The following is a 23,931-nucleotide window of genomic DNA, read 5'->3' as shown; positions in this document are numbered from 1 at the left end:
GGACACTTTAAGATTTAAATGAATGAATATTTTGTGCCCACACTCCCCTTTAGTTTCCTCTTATTTTGAATATAGAGCCCACATTTTTTTTTTGCTCATAGCAAAGGAGTCTTGCACATAATTAATTTTTGTTATGTGATTTCCAAGTTAATAAATCAAGAGGTTTGATATCAAAGCTTCAAACATACAACTTGAAAAAATAACGTATTAGTCATTCTTATTCCTAATTTTTTTAGAAAAAATTATATGGCCTGTATAGGCTTCCAACTGGACTGCTTTTAAAAACTACAACTAATACCTGCAATATGTTCTTTTTTTGATTTTGATCGTTAGTATCTAGTTTGATGTTTTTTCCCAGGTTAGGTACTTATGCCATTTATTAGTTTCTCTTTGTGTATTTGTTCAATTCTAACTTTCAAATTCAGAAATGTTCTTTGATATCTATTGGGCCTTTTCTTACCATTCTATTTAGTTGCTAATGTACTTTGGTAACTCCTGATGTATGGTTTAATATGTTTATTTCAGCCTTCCAATGATACTGCCCTCTTGTTTATAAAAATTCATTCAATTGTGCTGGAATATGTATATCAAGTTCTTTGTAACAGTGGTTTAGGATAATTTAAATTCTGGATTGCAGTTTTCTTATGTTCCTTTCAGTGCATGATTATTTAAATAGCTTGGTTTTTTATTATAACGATATTGCAGTAAAAGCAAGAAGCGTGCAACATCTCTTAGGACTTGCAATATCTGTGGAACTGAGAGATGCCTCTTAATAATGTAAAGGCTTATGACAGGCAACCCTTTAGCAACAAATATTCAGAGAGTAGTTTAGTCCGTTCAGCATCAAATTGTGTAGCCAATTCTTTTACCATTTTTTACTTTTTCCTCTTGTTATGTACTTACTTTAGAAGAACATTACTTGACAAAATCCTGACTAAATGCCTAATGCAATTGTGAATGGTATTCTAAGTCACTGATTTGACCTTGTGTGCATATATAAGGTTAATTGTCGTGAAATATATTTTTTTGAAACTTATATCTTAGGCTTTAAAGATTTGTAAGTCAATTTACTAAACCAGGAAAAGATTTTGAAGAACAAGCAACTATATGCATGTGCCAGACAGAATATAGTCAATGTAAATATTCCCTGAATGACATATTAAATTCCTTTTCTTACACTCAAATTATGTATGTTCATATAATGTTCACGTAGATAGCTTTTAGATGATATTTTGATCTAAAATGATAATAAAAAAATCTCCGATCTTTCTTTCTTTATTCATCTTCCCTTCAGGGTGAATGAGCCACTGCTTGATGATGCAAACTACATGTCACTGAAATCTAGGCCTCCCCATTGCAGATAAAAAATATTTTGGTACCAGGTGTTGCTGATCCTCATGGTACGTGGCATGACTGCAAGCTTGATATACAGCAGTGCTCTTCATCTCAACTTCAAATCATGCAGGGTTAGTACTTAACACTCAACTTAGTGAAAAATCTAGTCCCTTTTTGCGGTGAAAAAAAAAAAATCTAGTGAATAGCTCAAGTTTAAGCATCTGAGAAAGGCATATATCTGCTTTTAGCAATTAAACTTTTGGATAGAATGTGTTCCAATCTACAAAAGATGTCTGTTCTGATTTGATTCATTGACTGCATTCAGTCATTTGCAACCAGTTGTGAACCATCTTTGTTTAAGTATATCATATTGCAGTGAGATAGAGTTGTAAAGTGTCAGACAACTGTTCCGAAGTTTATGCAATCAGTTGCTCAGTTGAATGATGTTATTGACAAAGTCATTTGCTATAATAGGTTTCAGGACACAGTTTCTAAATGCACTGGCTGGATTTGGGAGCTCTTCTTCTACAGGCATGTTCATAAATTCTTGTTATGCCCACTGCCAGTCAGAAATGCAAGAGACATGGCTAAGTTCTAATTCTCCTGTGCTTGAGAAGATTGTAAGATCCATTACCATATGCTATAGATTGTTAGATAACAGTACAAATTAGTGCTTGCATGGCACTCACCCTCATGTCTCTTTTAATTTTAGCATTACCCTCTTTCTCTGATTGACCAAATATATCATGTTAGATTTGAACTTTGGGTTCTTGAGGTAGTTGATATCCCTCTAGGTGGAGTATACAAAGTTCTGGTTAGGTTATTTATTCTCCGAGTGCTAAAAGTTATAGAAATTAGTTGTCCTCCAAATTTCCTAGTTTACTATATATGTTTATGTTCGATAACCTTTTTTTTTTTTTTTTGCAGCCAATTGCAAAGGCAGTTGGTGTGAGATATGAGTCCTCTCCCAGTGTGTATATCATATATCTTATGATATATGTAAATTTATGCAGTTTGATATTTTTAATTTTTTTTAAAATATTTATATTTTCCGACGCTTTAAAGCGTCGGTAAAAACCGTTGGCCTAGGCGTAACCCGTGTGCCATGACGGTTTTTTCCGACGCTTTTTCGCATCGGAATACAATATTTGCCGACGCTTTAAAGCGTCGGCAAATCCAGCCCAGGCGTAACCCGTGTGCCATGGCGGTTTTTTCCGACGCGTTTTTGCGTCGGAATTCAATATTTGCCGACGCTTTAAAGCGTCGGCAAAAAGCGTCGGCAAATCCTGGTTTTGGCCGACGCTTTTACTTAGCGTCGGCAAAAAGTTTTCCCACTCCAGTATCGCCGACGCTTTTGCAACGCTTTGATTAGCGTGGCCGGGTCTTTAGCCGACGCTTATAAGCGTCGCTAAAGGCCCTAAATAGCGTCGGGAAAGGTAGGTTCTCCTGTAGTGGTTATTCGCCAAAAAGATCTTGCGTACTTATACAGAATTAAGGAATCAAAAAAATACTTTTTGGTTAGCTTTTTTGGGTGAGATCTTGCATTGTGATGCATGGTATTAGAGCGCACTCGGCCCATAACCTATGTGCACTCGAGGGACGCTGCAACACGGTTTCTTAAAAGCTGACCATGATGTGTGATGATTTTCTTGTGGTGCACGGTACCGAAGCTATGGTGCGGGCCATAATCTAGCAAGTGGAGGTGTGGCAGCACTTGTGTCGTCTTTTCGGTCACGGTTCTCTTCACATATTGTCTCTATTTAGCAAAATATCTTTTAGGAATTGATATATTATTATTTTTATTTTTTTTGTCAATATAAAGAGACTCATCCTAGCCATTCCTTGTTAGTGGATGAAATTCACCTTGGTTGCTAAGTAGTTATCTGTTGCTTATCTATTTAAATGGCTAACCATGAAACGAATCACATCCTTTTCTTTCTTATTTTGCCCGACTAATAGGGGAGGAGTTTCCATCCCTGTTCGCCAGAGCCAGTCTCCTCTTTCCTTTCTTCTCCTCCACTTGCGGGCGAGATCGATGCTCGTCATCGCCCCATCGCATACCAGCTCAGGGCTGATAATTGTGCGCACCAGCTGGTGAGAAGCTATAGGATACACAAAGCTACACTCTGAACCCAAGTTAGTTTGCCTTTGATGAACACGTTAAATACTCATCTAAATGAATCCACCATCTTACAATCAAGTTAAGCATGCGTGCTGTTGCTAACATAAATAGCAAATTGGTGCATGACATGTGCCAAGAGTACACCATAGCTAATAGGTTATTTGAAATCATTGGCAAGTAGTGTTGGACTAAAATTCATATGGTTGTCTCTTCAATTTTGATTGCGTTGCTAAGGGATAGAAATCTAAAATAATTGATGCACCGTTAATTTGATAATCTTGATTGATATATGATAAACTTCGCTATATAAATGACAATGGCGGAGAAGAAATTTTTGTTCATATATTGGATGGTATGTTTGGTTTTCTAATTAGTTCATTGAAAAAAGGTCGAAAGAAGGGGCCATGAAAGCTCACGTTGGCATGAGCCATGGACTGGTGGTGCTATTGCTTGTGATGATCTCCTTGTGGTGCATTGAGGCTATGGTGTAGGCAAACGGAGGTGCGGCAGCATCTGAAGCGATTGAATAAGCTAGCAGTTAAGAGCATCAAGATCTGCCGTCTAACTATTCTTTCATTTTTTTTCTTAGATTTTTATTGGTTTTTTAGGGTCAAAGGTTTTTTTCGTTCCAAAGGAGTTTTGGATAGATATTATGAATTATTTTTCAATAAAATCTATTTTACAAAGTATTTATTTATTTATCTACTTAAAGAAGAACCTTAATTTGGTTAGAATTTTTTAGATTATTTAATTTAATATAATCTTTTAGAAGGAATCTTGATCTCTCTCTCTCTCTCTCTCTCTTACTTTTTTTTTTTTTGGTTAATCTTGTGTCGTCTTTCACGGATCAGACGATTTTCTTCCCATATTGTCTCTATTTAGGAAAATATTCTTTAGAAATTGATATATTACCTTTTTATTTTTTTCTCAAAATATAGAGACATCCTAGCCGTTCCTTATTAGTGGATGAAATTTAACTTGGTTGTTAATTGGTTATCTATTTATTATTTTTAATTATTATACATAATATTTTAGGAAGCACGATAGCAAGAAAATATTTTTGTACAATACTTGCATAAAACTTGAATTTTATTGTTCCCCTTTTAAATAAATTGTTATCTTTCATTTACTCGCCCTAGTGCTATCTAATTTGTAAAGTTGAAATCATTCCTTTGTATTTAGTTGGGCATTAAAATTCTTGAGCTACGCTCTTTTTCCAATTTGTTAGCATTTTATTCTGTCACTTTTTAAAAAATAAAAAAAATTATTATTTTTGTACATTTACTACAATCCCATCTAGTTTCTACTGTAATATATCTTCCTCTTTTATTGTACTTATTTTTGGCATTTTTCACTGCAATGCTTCTTAATTTGTAGTTTCATTTGTTATGTTATTTGCTTTTCTTTTAAAAAGAGCCCGGATGGAGATATTATAGACTGTGTCCACATCTCTCATCAGCCAGCCCTTGATCATCCTTTACTCAAAAACTATACCGTCCAGGTGTGCTATCTTTTCCCCTTACTTTCTCTTCCTTTCAAATCCTTTAATTTGTCTTCACTTTGTGCAAAATCTTCAGATGAGGCCAAGTTTCCACCCATTAGGCCTAGATGATGGGAATGAGGTGGCTTCAAAGATGGAGACTAGCTCCATACGTCAGCTTTGGCATCAAAATGGGAGGTGCCCCAAGGACACCATCCCTATTAGGAGGACCAAGAAGGATGATGTGATGAGAGACAGCTCTGTCGAAAGATACGGAAAGAAGAGGCACCATCCATAGTAGGAGGACCAAGAAGGATGATGTGAACAATCGATGGACAACAAAAATAAATATTTTTTTTTTTTGCATATTCAAGTAATTTAATGGCCCGCAAGAAAAAGGGAGAGAATCTTGTTATGGAAATCCTTCATTATGGAGGAAACAATTGATGGACAATTAATTTGATAATCAGATAAGCTCTTTCAATTAATGCACAAAATTAAGCAGAATCTGTGGCATTTAATTTAAGTAAGATATTCTTTGATATATAATAGGCAACAAGGAAGAAGAAGTTTGTTATATATATATTGGATGGTGTATGTTTTTATTTTCATTGAAAAGGGTTTGAAAGAAAGGGCTATGGAGGTGCACAATAGTATGAGCCATGGCCTGGTCGCGCTATTGCTGGTGATGATTTGCTTATCTTGCATCTTGGCTAGAGTGTGGGCTACAATCGAGCAGTTCGAGGTGCGGCAACACCTGATCCGATTGGATAAACCTGTCAAAAGCATCAAGGTCTACCATCCCACTATTCTTTCAATTATTCTTTTTTTTTTGGATTTTTTGGTAAGAAAACATTTTTTGTTCATTGTAAAAGAGTTTTAAGAAGATTTTCTAAATTATTTTTAATCGAAAATGTATTTTGAAATATTTTTTGTTTTCACCTTTTTTGTTCGTTCAGTACAATCCCATCAAGTTTCTACTGTATTTTTTCTCTTCTATCATACTTATTTTTTGGCATTTTTCACTGTAATGCTTCTTGATTTGTGGTTTTATTTGTTCTAATGTTTGTTTCTTTAAAAAGAGCCCGGATGGGGATATCATAGACTGTGTCCATATCTCTCATCAGCCAGCCTTCGATCATCCTTCGCTCAAAAACCATACTATCCAGGTGTGCTCTCTTCCCTTCACACTTTATATTCTTTTCAAGTCCTTCACCTTTCACTTAATGTTTACACCTAGCAGTCTCTTTACTTTGTCTTCACTTTATGCAAAATCTTCAGATGAGACCAAGTTTCCACCCATTAGGCTTATACGATGAGAAGAGGGTGGCATCAAAGATGGAAACTAGCTCCATACCTCAACTTTGGCATCAAAATGGGAGGTGCCCAGAGGACACCATCCCTATTAGGAGGACTAAGAAGGGCGATGTGCTGAGGGCTAGCTTTATCGAAAGATTTGGAAAGAACGGGCGTAGGACAATCCCAAATCCAACTTCTATAGAATCCAATAGGAATAATAATAGGCATGAGGTATATAGTTTTGAAAATTTATGAAAAGGAGTAACCTTGGAGTGAAGTATCTCTAACCTTTCCCATTTGTGTTTGTTGGTGGGTTTTCTTGAGTAGCATGCAATTGTTTATGTAAGGGGAGGTAAGTACTATGGAGCAAAGGCAACCATAAATGTGTGGAACCCGAAGCTGCAACAGAAAAATGAGTTCAGTCTATCTCAACTTTGGATTGTTGGGGGTCCTACAGGACTTTTCAATACCATCGAAGCTGGCTGGCATGTATATTATTGTTTTAATTTTGAATAAATAGAAAGTAGTTTTAAATATATGAAATTTTGAAAGTTCTCTCTTCATGCATTAATTAACTTCATCTGGTTACTCTTTGGTGTGGAAAAAAAATCAGGTATATCCAATTTTGAATGGAGATTATAAAACAAGACTATTTACTTTCTGGACGGTAAGTTAACATTCCTTCATTTTCTCATATTTTTTATGTGTTGTTTCTATTAGTTTCCTCTTTCCTTATGTTGTCCTACCTTATCTTCCAAGAGTTTTTTAATAAAATTTATCTTATCAAATATAAGGGAATTGGATTGTTCATTATTTTGAGTGTTTTGGGTTCTTTCTGGTCGATTATATGATAGAGTTGAGGCGCCACAGACATTCCTGATTTCGATAAACGACACAAAGCAAAAATTATGAAAAATTGGAAGGCTTCTAATATTTTGCCATAAAATTTTAGGCTGATGGTTATAAATCAGTAGGCTGCTACAACCTACAATGCTCTGGGTTCGTTCAAGTCAACAAGGAGATAGCATTAGGTGCCACCATCTACCCCATTTCTAGCTATGGTGGACGCCAATATGAAATCACTTTGTCTCTCTGGAAGGTAAAAGCAAAAGATTCACAAGGTGTTTATTTCTTGTCCTAACTCACAAACTCTCAGCGTAGCAAAAGCACAATAGTCATATTTAATTGCTTTTTCACGTCTCATCTATCAATACTAATGAATGTTCATATGGTTTTCATTTTTGAGCAGGATCCAAAAACGGGGAATTGGTGGCTGCAGTATGGGAATCAATCTCCAGTGGGGTATTGGCCTTCTTCCTTATTTCCTCATCTGTCAGACGGTGCCTCAGAGATATACTGGGGAGGGGAGGTTGTGAACTTAAATTCAAATGGTCAGCACACCTCCACGAAGATGGGCAGTGGCCATTTCCCAGAAGAAGGTTTTGGCAAGGCGAGCTACTTCAAAAACATTCAAATAGTTGATAAGTCCAACTATCTCCAAGCTCCTCGAGGGATTCGCACTTTCGCTACACGATCCAATTGCTATAATGTGCACCTTAAGAACAATGGTTACATCTACTATGGGGGTCCTGGTAGAAATCCTAAATGTATGTAGAAGGGCGTAGCTTTTTGTATCTTCATCTTGTTGGGCAAAGACAATTATGAAAAAAATAATCGCGAACAATCGGCGGACAACAAAAATAAATATTTTTCTTTTTGTATATTCAAGTAAATTATCAAAATCATCGAGCACTAACAATCAAGCCACACAGTCAATAATCAATATGAAAATAATTTAATAGCCCACAAGAAAGAGAAAGAGAATCTTGTTATGGAAATCCTTCGGCTAGGAGGATGACCACCACTGCATTTGGTTCAGGCAAAACTTCCACCATTGTGAAAATATTGGGAATATAGAGAGCATTTCTTCTAAAGCTAGAGATCCCCATATATCAATATCATCACATATGGGGTGGAATTTTAACAAAAAGCCAAGAAAATCTCTTGAAGTGGGTATGCTAAATCGAATTAAACAAGAGGTGAAATCAACAGGGCAAGCCATTAAAGTTGAAGAACAAACTACCAGGTTTCACCACCTAAAAGTTGAGTAAAATTGGAGTTAAAATTACCATGCAATCTTCAAACAAACTCTCTGATCCAGGAGGATTATCAAACTCAATGTGAACTACTTTAGCCACTATAGATTAGACTAGACATGGTCCAGTAGTGAGATCGCATCGAGAAGCTAAATCATGTGTCAAACTTTCGGAGTTATAACTTGGTCATACAATGCTCGATTTAGATGATGTGTCTTTTTTTCAAATGGATTACTTTTTGAAATGGATGGTCAGGACCAATTTTATCGTTTGGAATACGAAATGGGCCGATCAAATCAAAAATTTTCTTTTTGGGATAGATTTTGACCAGTCATATGTTCCGATTTAGGAAAAATTAGATAGAGCGACTGAAAACAAAGTCAATATAGAAGAAGAGATCTATCTCTTTTAGGATTTTAGTTTTTTTCCATATTTATTTCAACTAGTCATATCTAATTTGAGAGCTGAGTTTTATTTTAACTGGAGGGGGAATTTGATGTGGATTGTTCGAGAGCAGACCTCACTAATATAAATGGAGACCATGTATCTTAGTAGCAGCTTTGTATCTCTTACTTTTCCATTTCTTTCCCTTTGCTCCTTCGTCTTTCTCATTTATGTTTGTTCGTGGGTCTTCTTGAGCAGCATGCAATTGTTTATGTAAAGGGAGATAAGTATTATGGAGCAAAGGCAACCATGAATGTGTGGAACCCGAAGCTGGAACAGCAAAATGAGTTCAGTCTGTCTCAACTTTGGATTATTGGGGGTTCCGAAGAACTTCTCAATACCATCGAAGCTGTGGATGGCATGTATATTATTGTTTCAATTTTGAATAAATAGAAAGTAGTTTTAATTATATGAAATTTTGAAAGTTCTCTCTTCATGCATTAATTATCTTCAGCTGGTTGCTCTTTGGTCCCCGAAAAAATCAGGTATATGCATTTCTGTATGGAGATAATAAAACAAGGCTATTTACCTACTGGACTGTAAGTTAATATTCCTTCATTTTTCTCTTGTCCTATATGAGTTGTTTTTATAAAAAGTATAAAGATTGGGTGTCTTCTTATATTTTACCCTAAAAATTTCAGGATGATGGTTATCATTCAACAGGCCGCCACAACCTACTCTGCTCTGGGTTCGTTCAAGTTGACAAGGAGATTGCATTGGGTGCCACCGTCTACCCCATTTCTAGCTATGGTGGACGCCAATATGAAATCACCTTGTCTGTCAGGAAGGTAAAAACAAAAGATTCACAAGATGTTTATTTCTTGTCCTAAATCACATACTCTCAGTGTAGCAAAACTACAATAGTCATGTTTAATTACTTTTTTAACTTTTCACCTATAATTAATAATGAATGTTTATATGGTTCTCATTTTTTGAGCAGGATCCAAAATCGGGGAATTGGTGGATGCAGTATGGGAATCAATCTCCATTGGGCTACTGGCCTTCTTCCTTGTTCCGTTATCTGTCGGACGGTGCCTCAGAGATACAATGGGGAGGGGAGGTTGTGAACTTAAATTCAAATGGTCAGCAAACCTCCACAGAGATGGGTAGCAGCCATTTCCCAGTAGAAAGTCTTGGCAAGGCGAGCTACTCCTAGAACATTCAAATAGTTGATAAGTCCAACCATCTTCAAGCTCCTCACGGGATTGCCCCTTCCACTACGCAATCCAGCTGCTTTAATGTGCACATTGACAACAATGGTAGAAATCCCAGTTGTCCATTGAAAAATACAATCATGAATATATAATTGCGAACAATGAATGCACAACGAGAATAAACAATCAATGGTTACTCTGTCACGGCACATTTTTACAGCCCATGACAGGTTCCATATTCTGCTTGTCTCGGAAAATATTAGGAAGGACAGGTCGCTGGATTGGGAGTGCTAACCATGCAGTGCCAGGTTAAGACTCTAAATTAATTTGTATTTAGAAAGCAAAAGTTGACATTTAATGCATGCTTTACAATGAATTGGAGGACATATACTCTTTTGGGATGTGCCACATTACCCACCAAAATTTATTCAGAACAAAATTGTGAAGTTACAACGGAGTAGAGAAAGTATACAGGATTTTCAAAGGAGTTACAAAGGAGGTGTTCCGGCACACAAGAACCACTCCTTAGCAAGAGAGACAGCGAAGAGGAGACTCGGAAGAAAGAAAATCTGAAAAGAATGAGAGTGCAGCAAGGTAGCATAGTTCAAAGCTGCAGGTTTCTCATCATATATATAGTCTCCATCAGAAAAAGGAAACCGAGGCAACACAAGAGGAACAGCCTGCTGGAGGGAACCTTTAGGAAAATTTGACGGGAGGATGCTTCATCATAGTCTCCATCCTGCGAGAGAGCTTCTAGCTGACCCATTTCTCCAAGTTGATGATCATGGTACGCCTGGGAAATACCTCCCAAGCTTTGAACCCAAAACCCCCTCTCAAGTAGAGGGGTGAACCACTGGGCTGTAACTCAGCTTGCCTTAATCTGTGTGTACTTATCACAAATGATTCATACAGTACTGCACAATGGTTTGTGCCATCCTTCAACTAAAATATTTTACACACACAAGTTCAATTCAGAAAGGGGCTTGCATCCTGAATTTAGCATCATGTTTCCTGAATCCAAGCTAGCATTTCTATTTCAGATTGAGCTTCCCACATTTTTAACAAAAGACGGGTGAAAAAGGCTTTGGGAGACTGAGAAAACTAGCACAAGTTAACCAGATAAATAAGCGAGCTTGGGTAGTATGAGCATCAAGTGTCAACCAAGGTTTGAGAACTCGGTTTCAGATTTGATTTTGGTTTCTTCCATGAGTCTAAAATTCAGCAATTTCCATGGTTCTGAGCTCCAATTTGGCCATTTCTTTTCAAAACCGAAAGAAAAAAAAAAATCCAGAAGCATGAGTTGAAGTTAGAGAAAATATGATCCACTAAAAAATTTTTCAATATATTTTGCCAGAGCTTCTGCATTCAAAAAAACAAAAAACTACACTTTGGATTAAAATATTAGAAAATCATGTTTAGAGTGCGATATATCATTTAATTCTTTGACATCAATTTAATAGACGACAATTTTAACCGTATTATTAGTGGCAGCACAAGGCCTTTCATATTGACATAAATATTAAGGAAATTAAAAAAATTCTTTCAACCTAATGGCCTGATTGGCCTGGGTTTTGAGGATCCAAATTACACCTGGTGCAACAATAAACCGCATCTTGCTCGTATTTAGGAAATATTATACCGTGTGCTACCTTCGGACGAGTGGATGGATCTATTTCCCGAATCAAAGGAGGTGTGTCAATGTCATGTGGCTTACTATGCTTCTAATCATTGTCCAATTTTAATTGATGGTAAGGATAAGTTCCTTAATATTATTACTCCATTTTGCTTTGAAAAATTCTGATTGCCTTGCAGGGAAATTCAGGAAGTGGTTCGACAAGCCTGGAGACGCTATGGCCGTTACTCTCCATGGGTTCGAGTAGCCTTGATGCTAAAGAATACCAAAGAAGGCCTTGGAAGATGGAACCGTGAGAATGCTCGCAACATTTTCAAGAAAGGAGCAAATCCTGATAACGAAATTCTTGAAATTCAAACCAAGGAGGCTTAAAATGGAGGCCTCAATCAACAAGAGCACATGAAGCTATCGAAATTGCTTCAGCTATATAATAATAATTTTATGTATGTAGGAAATCTTTTGTGGGTAAAAGTCAAGAATCCAATGGCTCAAAGAGGAAAATAATAACACTAAATTTTTTTCACCGATCCATTATATAACAAAGCAATCATATATGTAAGTTCGCGTATTACATAATGAATTAAGATTAGTTATGTTAGGTCATGTGATGAATTTAGATAAAAAATTTTGAATGGTCTCTTTTCTTTCTTTTGTTTTTTTGGTAATAGAAACAAGATAAACATTTTTCAAGCACATATTCTACAGTCCTTTTTGTGAAGCATCCTCCATTGCTCTCTTGATCTCAGCATCAATATAGGATACATCTCCCAAAAGTGCACGCATTAGCTAAAGTAAAAGAGGGGTCGCTACGATCCACAAAACTGGCAGGCCATGATCCTGATGGTCTTAAAGGCTGTGAACCATATGATCCATGGACTTTTTTTTTTTTTTTGATAAAAAACGGCATTTATATTACTCTAACGTGAGTATAAGATCCATGGACCTTTGATCACATCATACCATGATAACGTGTTACTGTTCATAATATGGAGGAGTTGGGGCAGTTTTAGCCGGTGGCGCTACTGCCTCGTCCTACGTACGACCAAGGCTTGCTTAGGCCAGCATTTATTAGGACATGGCAACCACAAAGGCCGGGCCAATAGAATACACAGACCTAAGCATCGCAGTTTATTTATCTTAAATACTTTGTTGTCGATGGAAATAGGCATGCGGACTACTTCACATTATGTGTGGGAAGAACTTAGAAAGTTGAGACTCGATTCCAAGATTTTGTTTCAGCTCGATCCGGTAGACTCTATTCGTCAAGTGTTCATCTCAATACATCAGTACAGAAATAAGCGGCTAAGATTCGCCATATAGTGCATGCCGTGTAGGATGCCACTTCTAGAGAGAGAGCAAAATAATAGCTAACATCTTTGGAACTTGGCCTATACATGGATGAAGAAATTAAAAAGGAATGGTTGGAATTTGGGGGATAGAAAATTGACATAATTCACAGGGTGGAGGAGAAGATTTTGGTCGATTAATTATCTTGTCTGTTAGGCCTAGTGCAATCACTAGAAGGAGTTGCCGTAAAGAGAACAAAAATCTTAAAGCAAAGCGAGCCCCTAGGAGTTTACAGGCAAAAGGGCTTGATTCCACACTGAAATCGGACATCCTGCCCCAATATTGTCTGTAGTTTTATATAGGGATAAGGGTAACAATATTTCACGTCTTAATTAGTAGTAAAATATGCTATAGTGCAACAGCTACCTACGTCAAATAGCTCGTCAAAGCGAGTGTGAACGGTGGGCATTCAGCAGTCCATGTCTTCCTTCCCCCACAAAAAATCCACAGTGAAGAAAAGAAACAAGCAGTGGAGACCGGCACCTCTCGAGCTATTCCACTCAAGCTGGTACTCCCGGAGACTTGACGAACGGACCATCCTTCTCACCGAACGTAGTAATTATAAGGTTAATTTCTAATAAGAACGGCCTAAGGAATCCAGCGTCAGGAAAGCAATAAGGACGGTGCATGCATCATGTACCGCCAATAAGACAGCTTCATGCTTCTGTAAGGGAGTATTTGGATGCGGGAAGATTTCATCGAAAGGATTTTAACAGGCCGAGATCACATTTTCCAACAGAAAGTTAAAGAGGTCCCTAGGGATATTATAAATCGTCCATAACTCACGGTCTCTCCTCTTTGGCCTTCCTTCCACTCTGGGATATTTAAGAATCACGTAAATTTGGACGCATTTAAATTCAGATTTTCTTCGCCACAACAGGAAGCAAACTACGTACAAAGCGCACTGACTTTTTACTGACCATAATTTGGACATAGGACAGCCAAAGAAATCTCAAATATAAAGGGAAATCTTCTTTTCCCATAGTTTCTTGCAACTGAACAATGCTTCTTTCTGGCCTTTTCCTTCGACCTAGTATGGGCTGTCTCTATCCTCCTTCTACGTCCATTGCTATCGAGTGCCGTATCATGACTGCCATCCCAAGCTGAAATGGGCTGGTTCCCTCCTCAGTTTCCATTCCATTTTCTTCCCACCCGGTTTTCCATCCTCGGTAGCGAGCGAGGAGGATTCTGGAGACCAACAACCTCGAGCGACCTGCCATTCTTGGCAGGGGATTCTTGATCGAGCCACCAGCTGGGAGGGATGGATTGAATTGTGAGGAAACATACGGGCGTGTATTTAGTTCCACGTCAGTTATTCGCCAAGAAGATCTTGGGTACTTATACAGGATTAAGGAATTCAAAAAATATCTTCTGATTAGTCTTTTTGGGTGAAATCTTGCATTGTGACAAATGGTATTAGAGTGAACTCAGCTCATAACCTATGTGGACTAGGATGACACTGCAACGTAGTTTCATAAAAGCTGACCATGATGTGTGATGATTTTCTTGTGGTGCACGGTACCGAGGCTATGGTACGGGCCACAATCTAGTAAGTGGAGGTGTGGCAACACATGTGTCGTCTTTCACGGTCACCATTCTCTTCACATATTGTCTCTATTTAGCAAAATATCTTTTAGGAATTGATATATTATTATTATTATTATTATTATTTTGTCAATATAAAGAGACTCATCCTAGCCATTCCTTGTTAGTGGATGAAATTCACCTTGGTTGTTAAATGGTTTGCTTATCTATTTAAATGGCTAACCATGAAACGAATCACATCCTTTTCTTTCTTATTTTGCCATACTAATAGGGGAGGAGTTTCCATCCCTGTTCGCCGGAGCCAGTCACATCACATCCTTTCTTCTCCTCCATTTGCGGGCGAGATCGACGCCCGTCATCGCCCCATCCCATACCAGCTCAGGGTTGATAATTGTACGAACCAGCTGGTAAGAAGCTATAGGATACACAAAGCTACACTCTGAACCCCCTCCTTTCAAGTTAGTTTGCTTTTGATAAACATGTTAAATAGTCATCTAAATGAATCCACCATCTTACAATCAAGTTAAGCATGCATGCTGTTGCTGACATAAATAGCAAATTGGTGCATGACATGTGCCAAGAGTACACCACAGCTAATAGGTTATTTGAAATCATTGGCAAGTAGTGTTGGACTAAAATTCATATGGTTGTCTCTTCAATTTTGATCGCGTTGCTAAGGGATAGAAATCTAAAATAATTGATGCACTGTTAATTTGATAATCTTGATTGATATATGATAAACTTCGCTATATAAATGACAATGGCGGAGAAGAAATTTTTGTTCATATATTGTATGGTATGTTTGGTTTTCTAATTACTTCATTGAGAAAAGGTCGAAAGAAGGGCCATGAAAGCTCACGTTGGCATGAGCCATGGACTGGTGGTGCTATTGCTCGTGATGATCTCCTTGTGGTGCACTAAGGCTATGGTGTAGGCAAACGGAGGTGCGGCAGCATCTGAAGCGATTGAATAAGCCTGCAGTTAAGAGCATCAAGGTCTGCCGTCTAACTATTCTTTCATTTTTTTCCTTAGATCTTTATTGGTTTTTTAGGGTCAAAGATTTTTTTTTTCGTTCCAAAGGAGTTTTGGATAGATATTCTGAATTATTTTTCAATAAAATCTATTTTAGAAAGTATTTATTTATTTATCTACTTAAAGAAGAACCTTAATTTGGTTAGAATTTTTTAGATTATTTAATTTAATATAATCTTTTAGAAGGAATCTTGATCTCTCTCTCTCTCTTACTTTTTTTTTTTGGTTAATCTTGTGTCGTCTTTCACGATCAGACGATTTTCTTCCCATATTGTCTCTATTTAGGAAAATATTCTATAGAAATTGATATATTACCTTTTTATTTTTTTCTCAAAATATAGAGACATCCTAGCCGTTCCTTATTAGTGGATGAAATTTAACTTGGTTGTTAATTGGTTATCTATTTATTATTTTTAATTATTATACGTAATATTTTAGGAAGCACGATAGCAAGAAAACATTTTTGTACAATACTTGCATAAAACTAGAAATTTTATTGTTCCCCTTTTAAAAAAATTGTTATCTTTCATTTACTCGCCCTAGTGCTATCTAATTTGTAAAGTTGAAATTATTCCTTTGTATTTAGTTGGGCATTAAAATTCTTGAGCTATGCTCTTTTTCCAATTTGTTAGCATTTTATTCTGTCACTTTTTAAAAAATAAAAAAATTATTATTTTTGTACATTTACTACAACCCCATCTAGTTTCTACTGTAATATATCTTCCTCTTTTATTGTACTTATTTTTGGCATTTTTCCCTGCAATGCTTCTTAATTTGTAGTTTCATTTGTTATGTTATTTGCTTTTCTTTTAAAAAGAGCCCGGATGGAGATATTATAGACTGTGTCCACATCTCTCATCAGCCAGCCCTTGATCATCCTTTACTCAAAAACTATACTGTCTAGGTGTGCTATCTTTCCCCCTTACTTTCTCTTCTTTTCAAATCCTTCCCCTTTCACTTAATATTTACACCTAGGGATCTGTCACGCCCCGAACCCGGAGGCCTGGGGCGCGAGCAGACGCCGCGCACCTGCAGGGCGGACCCCGCAGGCACGCAAGGCAGATAAATCTAATCAACCATCAATAACTAATTAAAGATAAATTTCAGTTTTCATATCAAATGTCCATATATACATAAGTCAAAAGAAAGTCCATATCTACTAGCTAATTACATCATGATCACTCTATCCCGTAATCTCCATAATCATATATCATCACCTGCAAAAATGTAAATAGTAGGAGTGAGCTAACAGCTCAGTAGGCAACATCATGCAATAAAGTCATCATATAACATGTCATGATGCATATAAAAAGCAGCTAAAACTCATGAATCCAAAAATTCACACGACAATCCGTAAACCCGATTCGAGACTCAAAATAACTCAACCGCATGACTACGACCACATCACCCAGTGGCATGGTTACACCGAAGTGCCAATACAACTCTCCGAAGAGTCGCTCCACTGAGCCAACGCACCACTGTGCCGCACCCCCTGGTGCCAAACTCACGCTCCACTGAGCCGCTCCGAAGAGCAAAATGCATCCCTGTGCCGCCACTATTCTATCACCGGTGGTCGCGGTGTCGGAACTAGTTCCTCAGTACAAGTCGACAGGGCCAACGTATCATCCCATTTGCGGGGCCTAGACTATAGTCACGCGGATTTTAAAAATCAATAAATCAACTTTCCAACTCAAGTCATGAACAAACTCCCAATAGTAAAGTACATAACAGTTTATGAAATTAAATATTAATTTCTAATTCTAACACATAATGCCAATAATAATTTAATAGTTTATGAAATTAAATGCTTAATTCTAATTCTAACATATAATGCCAATAATAAATCATACATCAACATATGCATGATACATGTTAAAATTCTACTTTAAAGCAATAGGTCACCTACCTGGGTTTGCTTAAAATCCCTGCCACAGATATCACGAACCCCTGATTAAACATAAATATTAATTATTTAATTAATTTAGAAACATAATTTAAACTAATTCCAACCCCTTAAACTCCTAAGTTCAAAGATCCAAGAATGGGTCCCCAAAATCAAGCATAGACCCTAAGAATAAATAGACTAAATTCCAAAAATCAGAATCCTTTAAATCCAAAACCAATTGTGGCCCAACACAGATTAGGCCCAACTGAACCAAACCAGATTACAGGTCCAGATCAGATCTCGGGCCCAAACCAACCCAGCCCACAGATCCAATTAGGTCCAACTCAGCCCAACACAGATCCCTAGCCCAACCCAAACCAGGTCTGATCAGACCATAACAAAACCCATTCATGGAATAGGTAGAACCGGTTCACAATTTAAACCCGGTTCAAAGTCTGGTTCACCCTTAAGGCACGGATTTCAAAGCAAGGAAAAACCCAGGCCGAATGAAGAAGAAGAAGAAGAAGAAGAAGAAGAAGGAGAAGAAGGGAGGAGGGTGGCTGGTGGTTCCGGTCGGCCCTTGGCGGTCGACCGTGGCCCTCGGCGGCGGCGCTCGGCTAGCCGCCGTCGGCTACCCCACCATCACGAGCGGTGGAAGAGAAGAAGAAGAAGAGGAGAAGGAGAGGAAGAAAGGGAGGAAGAAGGGAAGGAAAGAGAGAGGCCGGGGCTAGAAGGCCCGCCCCCCGTTCATCCACCTCCGGCCGAACCTATTTCGGCCCGGATTGACCCCGGCCGGCCGCCGTCGGCCGGCCGAATCTCCCAAAAAGGAACTTCCCCGAAACAGGGGAAGTAAAACCCACTGATTCCCATCGTTTCTCTCCCCTTAAATCCAAAAAAAATAGGTCTATGTTGTCTTGCTCACCTCCGGTCGTCGACGAGTGTTTCTCCGGCGGCGATGGCGGCTCCGGCGACGACGGGGCTCCGGCGATCTTCTCAAAAGAGGGGAAAAGGAAGAGGAAGGGATGGGCTCTCAGAGAAAAGAGAAAGGGGGAGAGAGAGAGAGAGGGAGAGAGGGAAAGAGGGAAGAGGGGTGGGGGTGGGGTGGAGATCCTGCTGGCCGTTCGGCCGGCGTGTTCATTGTGGGAAGACCACGATGAACAGACTGAAGTCGGCATCCATTGCCGACTTCAGTTCATTGGGCCCAAGAACGGGCCCAATTTTAGGTCTTTACACTCTAACCAACTAAAAAAAAAAATTCGTCCTCGAAATTAAAACATACCTCAATCAGAGAACAAGGCAGAAAACTTCTCTCTCATCTCCTTCTCCATTTCCCAGGTAGCTTCTCTCTCACTGTGATTGCTCCACTGCACCTTTACATAAGAAATCATGCACCTCCTCAAAACTTGGTCCTTCCTATCCACTATACGGATAGGCTGCTCAACATAAGAAAGATCTGCTCGGAGCTGCAACGGTGCCACTTCGATCACATGTCTAGGATCAGCAATGTACCTCCTCAACATAGAGACATGGAAAACAGAATGGACCCCCGATAAAGCAGGTGGAAGTGCCAGCTTATAAGCAACAGCTCCAACTCTCTCGAGAATCTCGAATGGTCCCACATATCTCGGGCTGAGCTTACCCCGAACTCCAAATCGCATCACCCCTTTAGAAGGGGACACTCTGAGAAAAACATGATCTCCGATTTGGAATTCCAGATCCCGCCTCCTAATATCAGCATAACTCTTCTGTCTGCTTTGAGCTGCCCGAAGTCGCTCTCTGATCAGCTGAACCTTTTCCACTATCTGCTGAATAATTTCTGGACCCAGAATTTTCCTCCCCCCACATCATCCCAACAGATAGGTGATCTACACTTCCTACCATACAACGCCTCATAAGGAGCCATCTGAATACTTGCCTGGTAGCTATTGTTATAAGCAAACTCTACCAACGACAAATGATGATCCCAAGAACCCCTCATATCAATAGAATAAGCTCTCAGCATATCCTCTAGAATCTGAATGGTCCTCTCGGACTGCCCATCTGTCTGTGGATGAAAAGCTGTACTGAAGCTAAGAGTGGTTCCCAAAGCTTTGTGCAAACTGCCCCAGAAATGAGCCACAAATCGGGAGTCTCTGTCAGACACTATAGATACTGGAACTCCATGCAGCCGCACGATCTGCTCAATGTACAACTCTGCAAATCTCTCTAGTGTCATCCCAGTCTTAAATGCTAGGAAATGTGCTGATTTGGTCAATCTGTCTACAATCACCCAGACTGAATCATTACCTCTGAGGGTACGAGGTAGCCCTGACACAAAATCTATAGTAATATGCTCCCACTTCCACTCTGGGATCGGAAGGGGCTGAAGCATACCAGCTGGTCTCTGATGCTCAATCTTAACTTGCTGACAAGTTAAGCATTGAGATACAAATTGGACAATCTCTCTCTCTATATTGTTCCACCAGAACACAACTTTCAGATCCCTATACATTTTTGTACTAACAGGATGCACTGTATATCCCTGTGAGCCTCCTCCATAATTTCCTTCTTTAGACTAGGATCATCTGGAACACAAACTCTGCCAATGAACCTCAATGAGCCATCCTCATGTATATGAAAATCAGGCTGAGATCCAGACTCAACATCTTTCTTGATCTTCTGAAGTCGAGAGTCATCCACTTGCGCTGCCTTAATTCTGTCAATGAGTGTAGGCTGGACTCGCAAGTTTGCCAACTTCAGGATAGCATCCTGCAGATATACCTCTATTTCTGCCCTCCTCAGATCCTCCAGGATATTTCTCTGAGTAGTAATCAAGGCTGCAACATTTTCTGAAGATTTTTTACTTAGAGCATCTGCTACCACATTTGCCTTCCCAGGGTGATAATGTATAGATAAATCATAATCCTTCAGTAATTCCAGCCACCTTCTCTGTCTCATGTTCAGCTCCTTCTGAGTGAAGAGATATTTCAAACTTTTATGATCAGTGAATGTTACGGGGGAACTTAGCCACCATGCCCCACGTGACTGGCACGCGCGCCCAGAAAGACTACGGCAGCCCCTTGATCCAGCAATCCGACCCCGAGTCGGACATCTTCGGCTCCGCAGCCCGACCCCGAGTCGGCTGCCCCTTGATCCAGCAATCCGACCCCGAGTCGGACATCTTCGGCTCCGCAGCCCGACCCCGAGTCGGCAGCCCCTTGATCCAGCAATCCGACCCCGAGTCGGACATCTTCGGCTCCGCAGCCCGACCCCGAGTCGGCAGCCCCTTGATCCAGCAATCCGACCCCGAGTCGGACATCTTCGGCTCCGCAGCCCGACCCCGAGTCGGCAGCCCCTTGATCCAGCAATCCGACCCCGAGTCGGACATCTTCGGCTCCGCAGCCCGACCCCGAGTCGGACATCTCTCGACAACGACAGGCTATTCCCCAGAGGCACGCCGCAGCCTCCTGCTCCACTACTCCCTGCAACGGTTGTATCTGGCGCTGCTCCACGATCCCCTATAACGGCCGTACAAGGCGGAGCTCCACTACGCCCTGTCATGTCCGTACCCAGCGCTGCCCCACGACGCCCTGTAACGGCCGTGTCAGTGGCAGCTCCATCGTGCCCCACGATAACGAACCCCCCTGAAAGACCCCCCAGCCTGGTATATATGCGGCTGGGGGGAGAAGGGGGGATAAGCAAGAACTTCCAGAGCATTCTCCTACTTGCTACTATTATCTCTCCTTCTCCTCCAATCTCCTCTGACTTGATCGTCGGAGGGCCCCCACTACCCCAGTGGTGGTGCGAGGCTTGCTTGCAGGTTTCCCGGTGGAAGGTGGAGCGCAATCAACACCAACCAAGGCAACTCAGACGGAATTCCGTTCACACCGCTGTGCCAATCGTTCTCGGTTTGGACCACCAGCAACAGTTGGCGCTAGAGGAAGGGCACCGAATCTCAGAGCGATCGTAATGGCACGGCGAGGTGGTCGTGGAGCTTCCAATGCCTTCGGTCGCGGGGCCTCTCGCGCCTCCGGTCGGGAGGCCGCTGCGTCTCCAACACATTCTCAGCAACACTCCACCGCTCCACCTCCCATTCAGATGGTCGAAGCCGCTCAGTTCGACCAGTTAGCCCAGCAGGTTCGCACCCTCGCGGAGGCAGTGCAAAACCTGCAGGGTGTGGTGTCTCGGGCGCCGCAGCGGGCCCAGGAGCCGCTGCTCCCTGAGCGCTCACCTGTCCTCCTCAACCCGTGCTCCTTCCTCTCCCATGGGGAGGAGCGCCGGCGCGAGGAAGATTCTCGAGCACGGTCCATTCTGCCGGGACCTTCCCATCGGAGCTGCGCGGGGTACGAGAGGCGGGCCCGGGCGCGTTCCCAGACCCCCAGTCCTCAAGGAACCCGCGCTCCAGTCGGTCCCCCTCTCGGTGCTCCTTGTCTCCCACCCATCGGTCGCGCTCCCTGGACCGGCGGGTGGACGATCTTCACCGACAACTCCAGGTCCTGAAGGGCCACTCCAAAGATTCCTTCGCCGACTTGGAGATCTCCTCCCAGCCGGCGCTTGCCTCGAGGATCCTGCGGACCCCGAATCCACCGGGGTTTAAAATGCCGGCGATCGAGCCCTATGACGGGGCGGCGGACCCGCGGGATCACGTCGAGAGTTTCAGAACCCTTATGCTCCTCCACGGAGCATCAGATCCTCTCCTCTGCAAGGCCTTCCCGGCGACCCTCCGTGGCCCGGCAAGGGCGTGGTTCGCCGGCTTGGAGGCTAACTCAATCCAGTCCTTCGACCAGTTTACTCGCCTCTTCATCACCCATTTCGCCGTCAGTAGCCGGCGGCGACTGGTCTCCGACTCCCTCTTTGATGTCCGGCAAAACGAGGGAGAAAGCTTGTGGGATTATCTTACCCGCTTCAACAAGGCTACGCTGGAAGTCCGGAACCTGAGCCAGGAGGTGGCTCTTTCAGCCCTGAAGCGTGGCTTCCGAAAGGGCAGACTCACCTTCTCCCTGGACAAACGCCTGCCGCGGAGCTTTCCGGAGCTGTTGTCCCGGGCGAACCAGTATGCGGACGCCGAGGAGGCGGCCGCCCACCGGAGCAAGGAGGCCGCCGAGATCCCTCCAAAGCTCGGGAAGAAAAGGCGAAAAGAGGCACGCCAGAGGAGGAGCCCGACGCCTCAACGTCGGCGTAGAAGCCTGTCGCCGGCGAGGAACCACGGCGCCTTACGCCCTCATTCTCCGCCCCGACATTTCAACCGGTACACTCCTCTCCTGACTCTCCGGGCCCAGATCCTCATGAAAATCAAGGGGCGGGAGGACCTCCCGGTCCCGAGACAGATGAAGAAGATTCCTGGGAGGAGGCCCTCTCGGGCGTACTGTGAGTACCACCGGGACCACGGCCACGACACCGAAGACTGCTCCCAGCTTCGGGACGAGATCGAGGCTCTCATCCGCCGAGGGCGTCTCGGTCGATATGTGAACGACCGACGTCCCCCCGCAGACCCGCGTCCGGCCGACCCGGCCCCTCAGGAGCCTCGGGAGCAGAATCGACCCGTCGCGGGCGTGATCCACACTATCACTGGGGGCTTCCCCCGGCCCGAGAGGAACGCAGGGGGCTCGACTGAAGCGTCAGGGGCAGCCGTCGCAAAGAGGCAGAGGGTCGGTAATGTAATCACTTTTTGTGATGAAGATGTAAAGGGGGTTCAGACCCCCCACGATGACGCCATGGTGATCTCCCTCACTATGGCAAACTATGATGTAAGGCGTGTTCTTGTGGATAGTGGAAGCTCAGCTGATATTTTGTTTTACGAGGCCTTCCAAAAGATGAGCTTGTCCAGACAATTGTTGCACAAAACATCCACCCCCCTTCGCTTCAGCTCAGGCGTGTTCTCGGACCATTCCCCGTCGCTTCAGCTCAGCGGAAATTTTTGATTGTTGCAAGCGACTACTTCACCAAGTGGGTGGAGGCAGAGCCGCTGGCCACTATCACGGAGGCGCAAGTCCGGAAGTTCGTGAAGAAGAACATCATTGTCCGATTTGGGGTACCTCGGGTCCTCATCTCGGATAATGGTCGACAGTTCAACAACAAGCATTTCCGTGACTTCTGCGAGGAGTTCGGGATCGAGCATCGGTTCACATCTGTGTCGCATCCCCAAACCAACGGCGAGGCCGAGGTCACAAATCGGACAATCCTCCAAGGAATCAAAGCGCGAATCGGTCGGACGGGGCAAGCTTGGGTCGAAGAACTCGAGAATGTCCTTTGGGCGTATCGGACCACTCATCGGGCCCCTACCGGGGAGACGCCTTTCAGCCTAACCTATGGCACGGAAGCCGTTGTCCCCGTGGAGCTCGGACTCCCCTCACCTCGGGTGGCCGCGCACCGACCCGAGGCCAATTCGGAGCAACTCCGAGGGAACCTGGATCTCTTGGAAGAAGCGAGGGAAATGGCGCAGGTTCGGATGGCGATGTATCAGCGGAGGGTGGCCCGATATTACAACTCCAAGGTCCGACCGAAGCTTTTCAGAATCGGAGATCTGGTGCTAAGGCGAGCTAAAGCATCTCAACCTGCGGAAGGTGGAAAGCTAGCGCCA

At 42.0% G+C, this 23,931-nt stretch overlaps 1 protein-coding gene and 1 pseudogene across 1 annotated transcript; both read left to right on the top strand.

The window, feature by feature from the left end:
- The first annotated feature begins 5,502 nt into the window (after nucleotides 1-5,502).
- Nucleotides 5,503-7,851, top strand: LOC120108458. The gene is made up of 7 exons (XM_039122064.1): nucleotides 5,503-5,730; nucleotides 6,020-6,106; nucleotides 6,219-6,467; nucleotides 6,564-6,725; nucleotides 6,850-6,903; nucleotides 7,189-7,335; nucleotides 7,486-7,851. Exons 1-7 carry the CDS (start codon nucleotides 5,527-5,529, stop codon nucleotides 7,849-7,851), a joined length of 1,269 nt encoding a protein of 422 aa, XP_038977992.1. The 5' UTR covers nucleotides 5,503-5,526.
- A 239-nt stretch (nucleotides 7,852-8,090) lies between these two features.
- On the top strand, nucleotides 8,091-10,134 carry LOC103723772 (annotated as a pseudogene).
- The last annotated feature ends 13,797 nt before the right edge of the window (nucleotides 10,135-23,931 follow it).

The sequence above is a fragment of the Phoenix dactylifera genome, unplaced genomic scaffold (assembly GCF_009389715.1).
Source record: "Phoenix dactylifera cultivar Barhee BC4 unplaced genomic scaffold, palm_55x_up_171113_PBpolish2nd_filt_p 001342F, whole genome shotgun sequence".
NCBI classification, from domain to species: domain Eukaryota; kingdom Viridiplantae; phylum Streptophyta; class Magnoliopsida; order Arecales; family Arecaceae; genus Phoenix; species Phoenix dactylifera.
The sequence above is the reverse complement of the archived record's forward strand: the minus strand, read 5'-3'. Positions and strand labels throughout refer to the sequence as shown.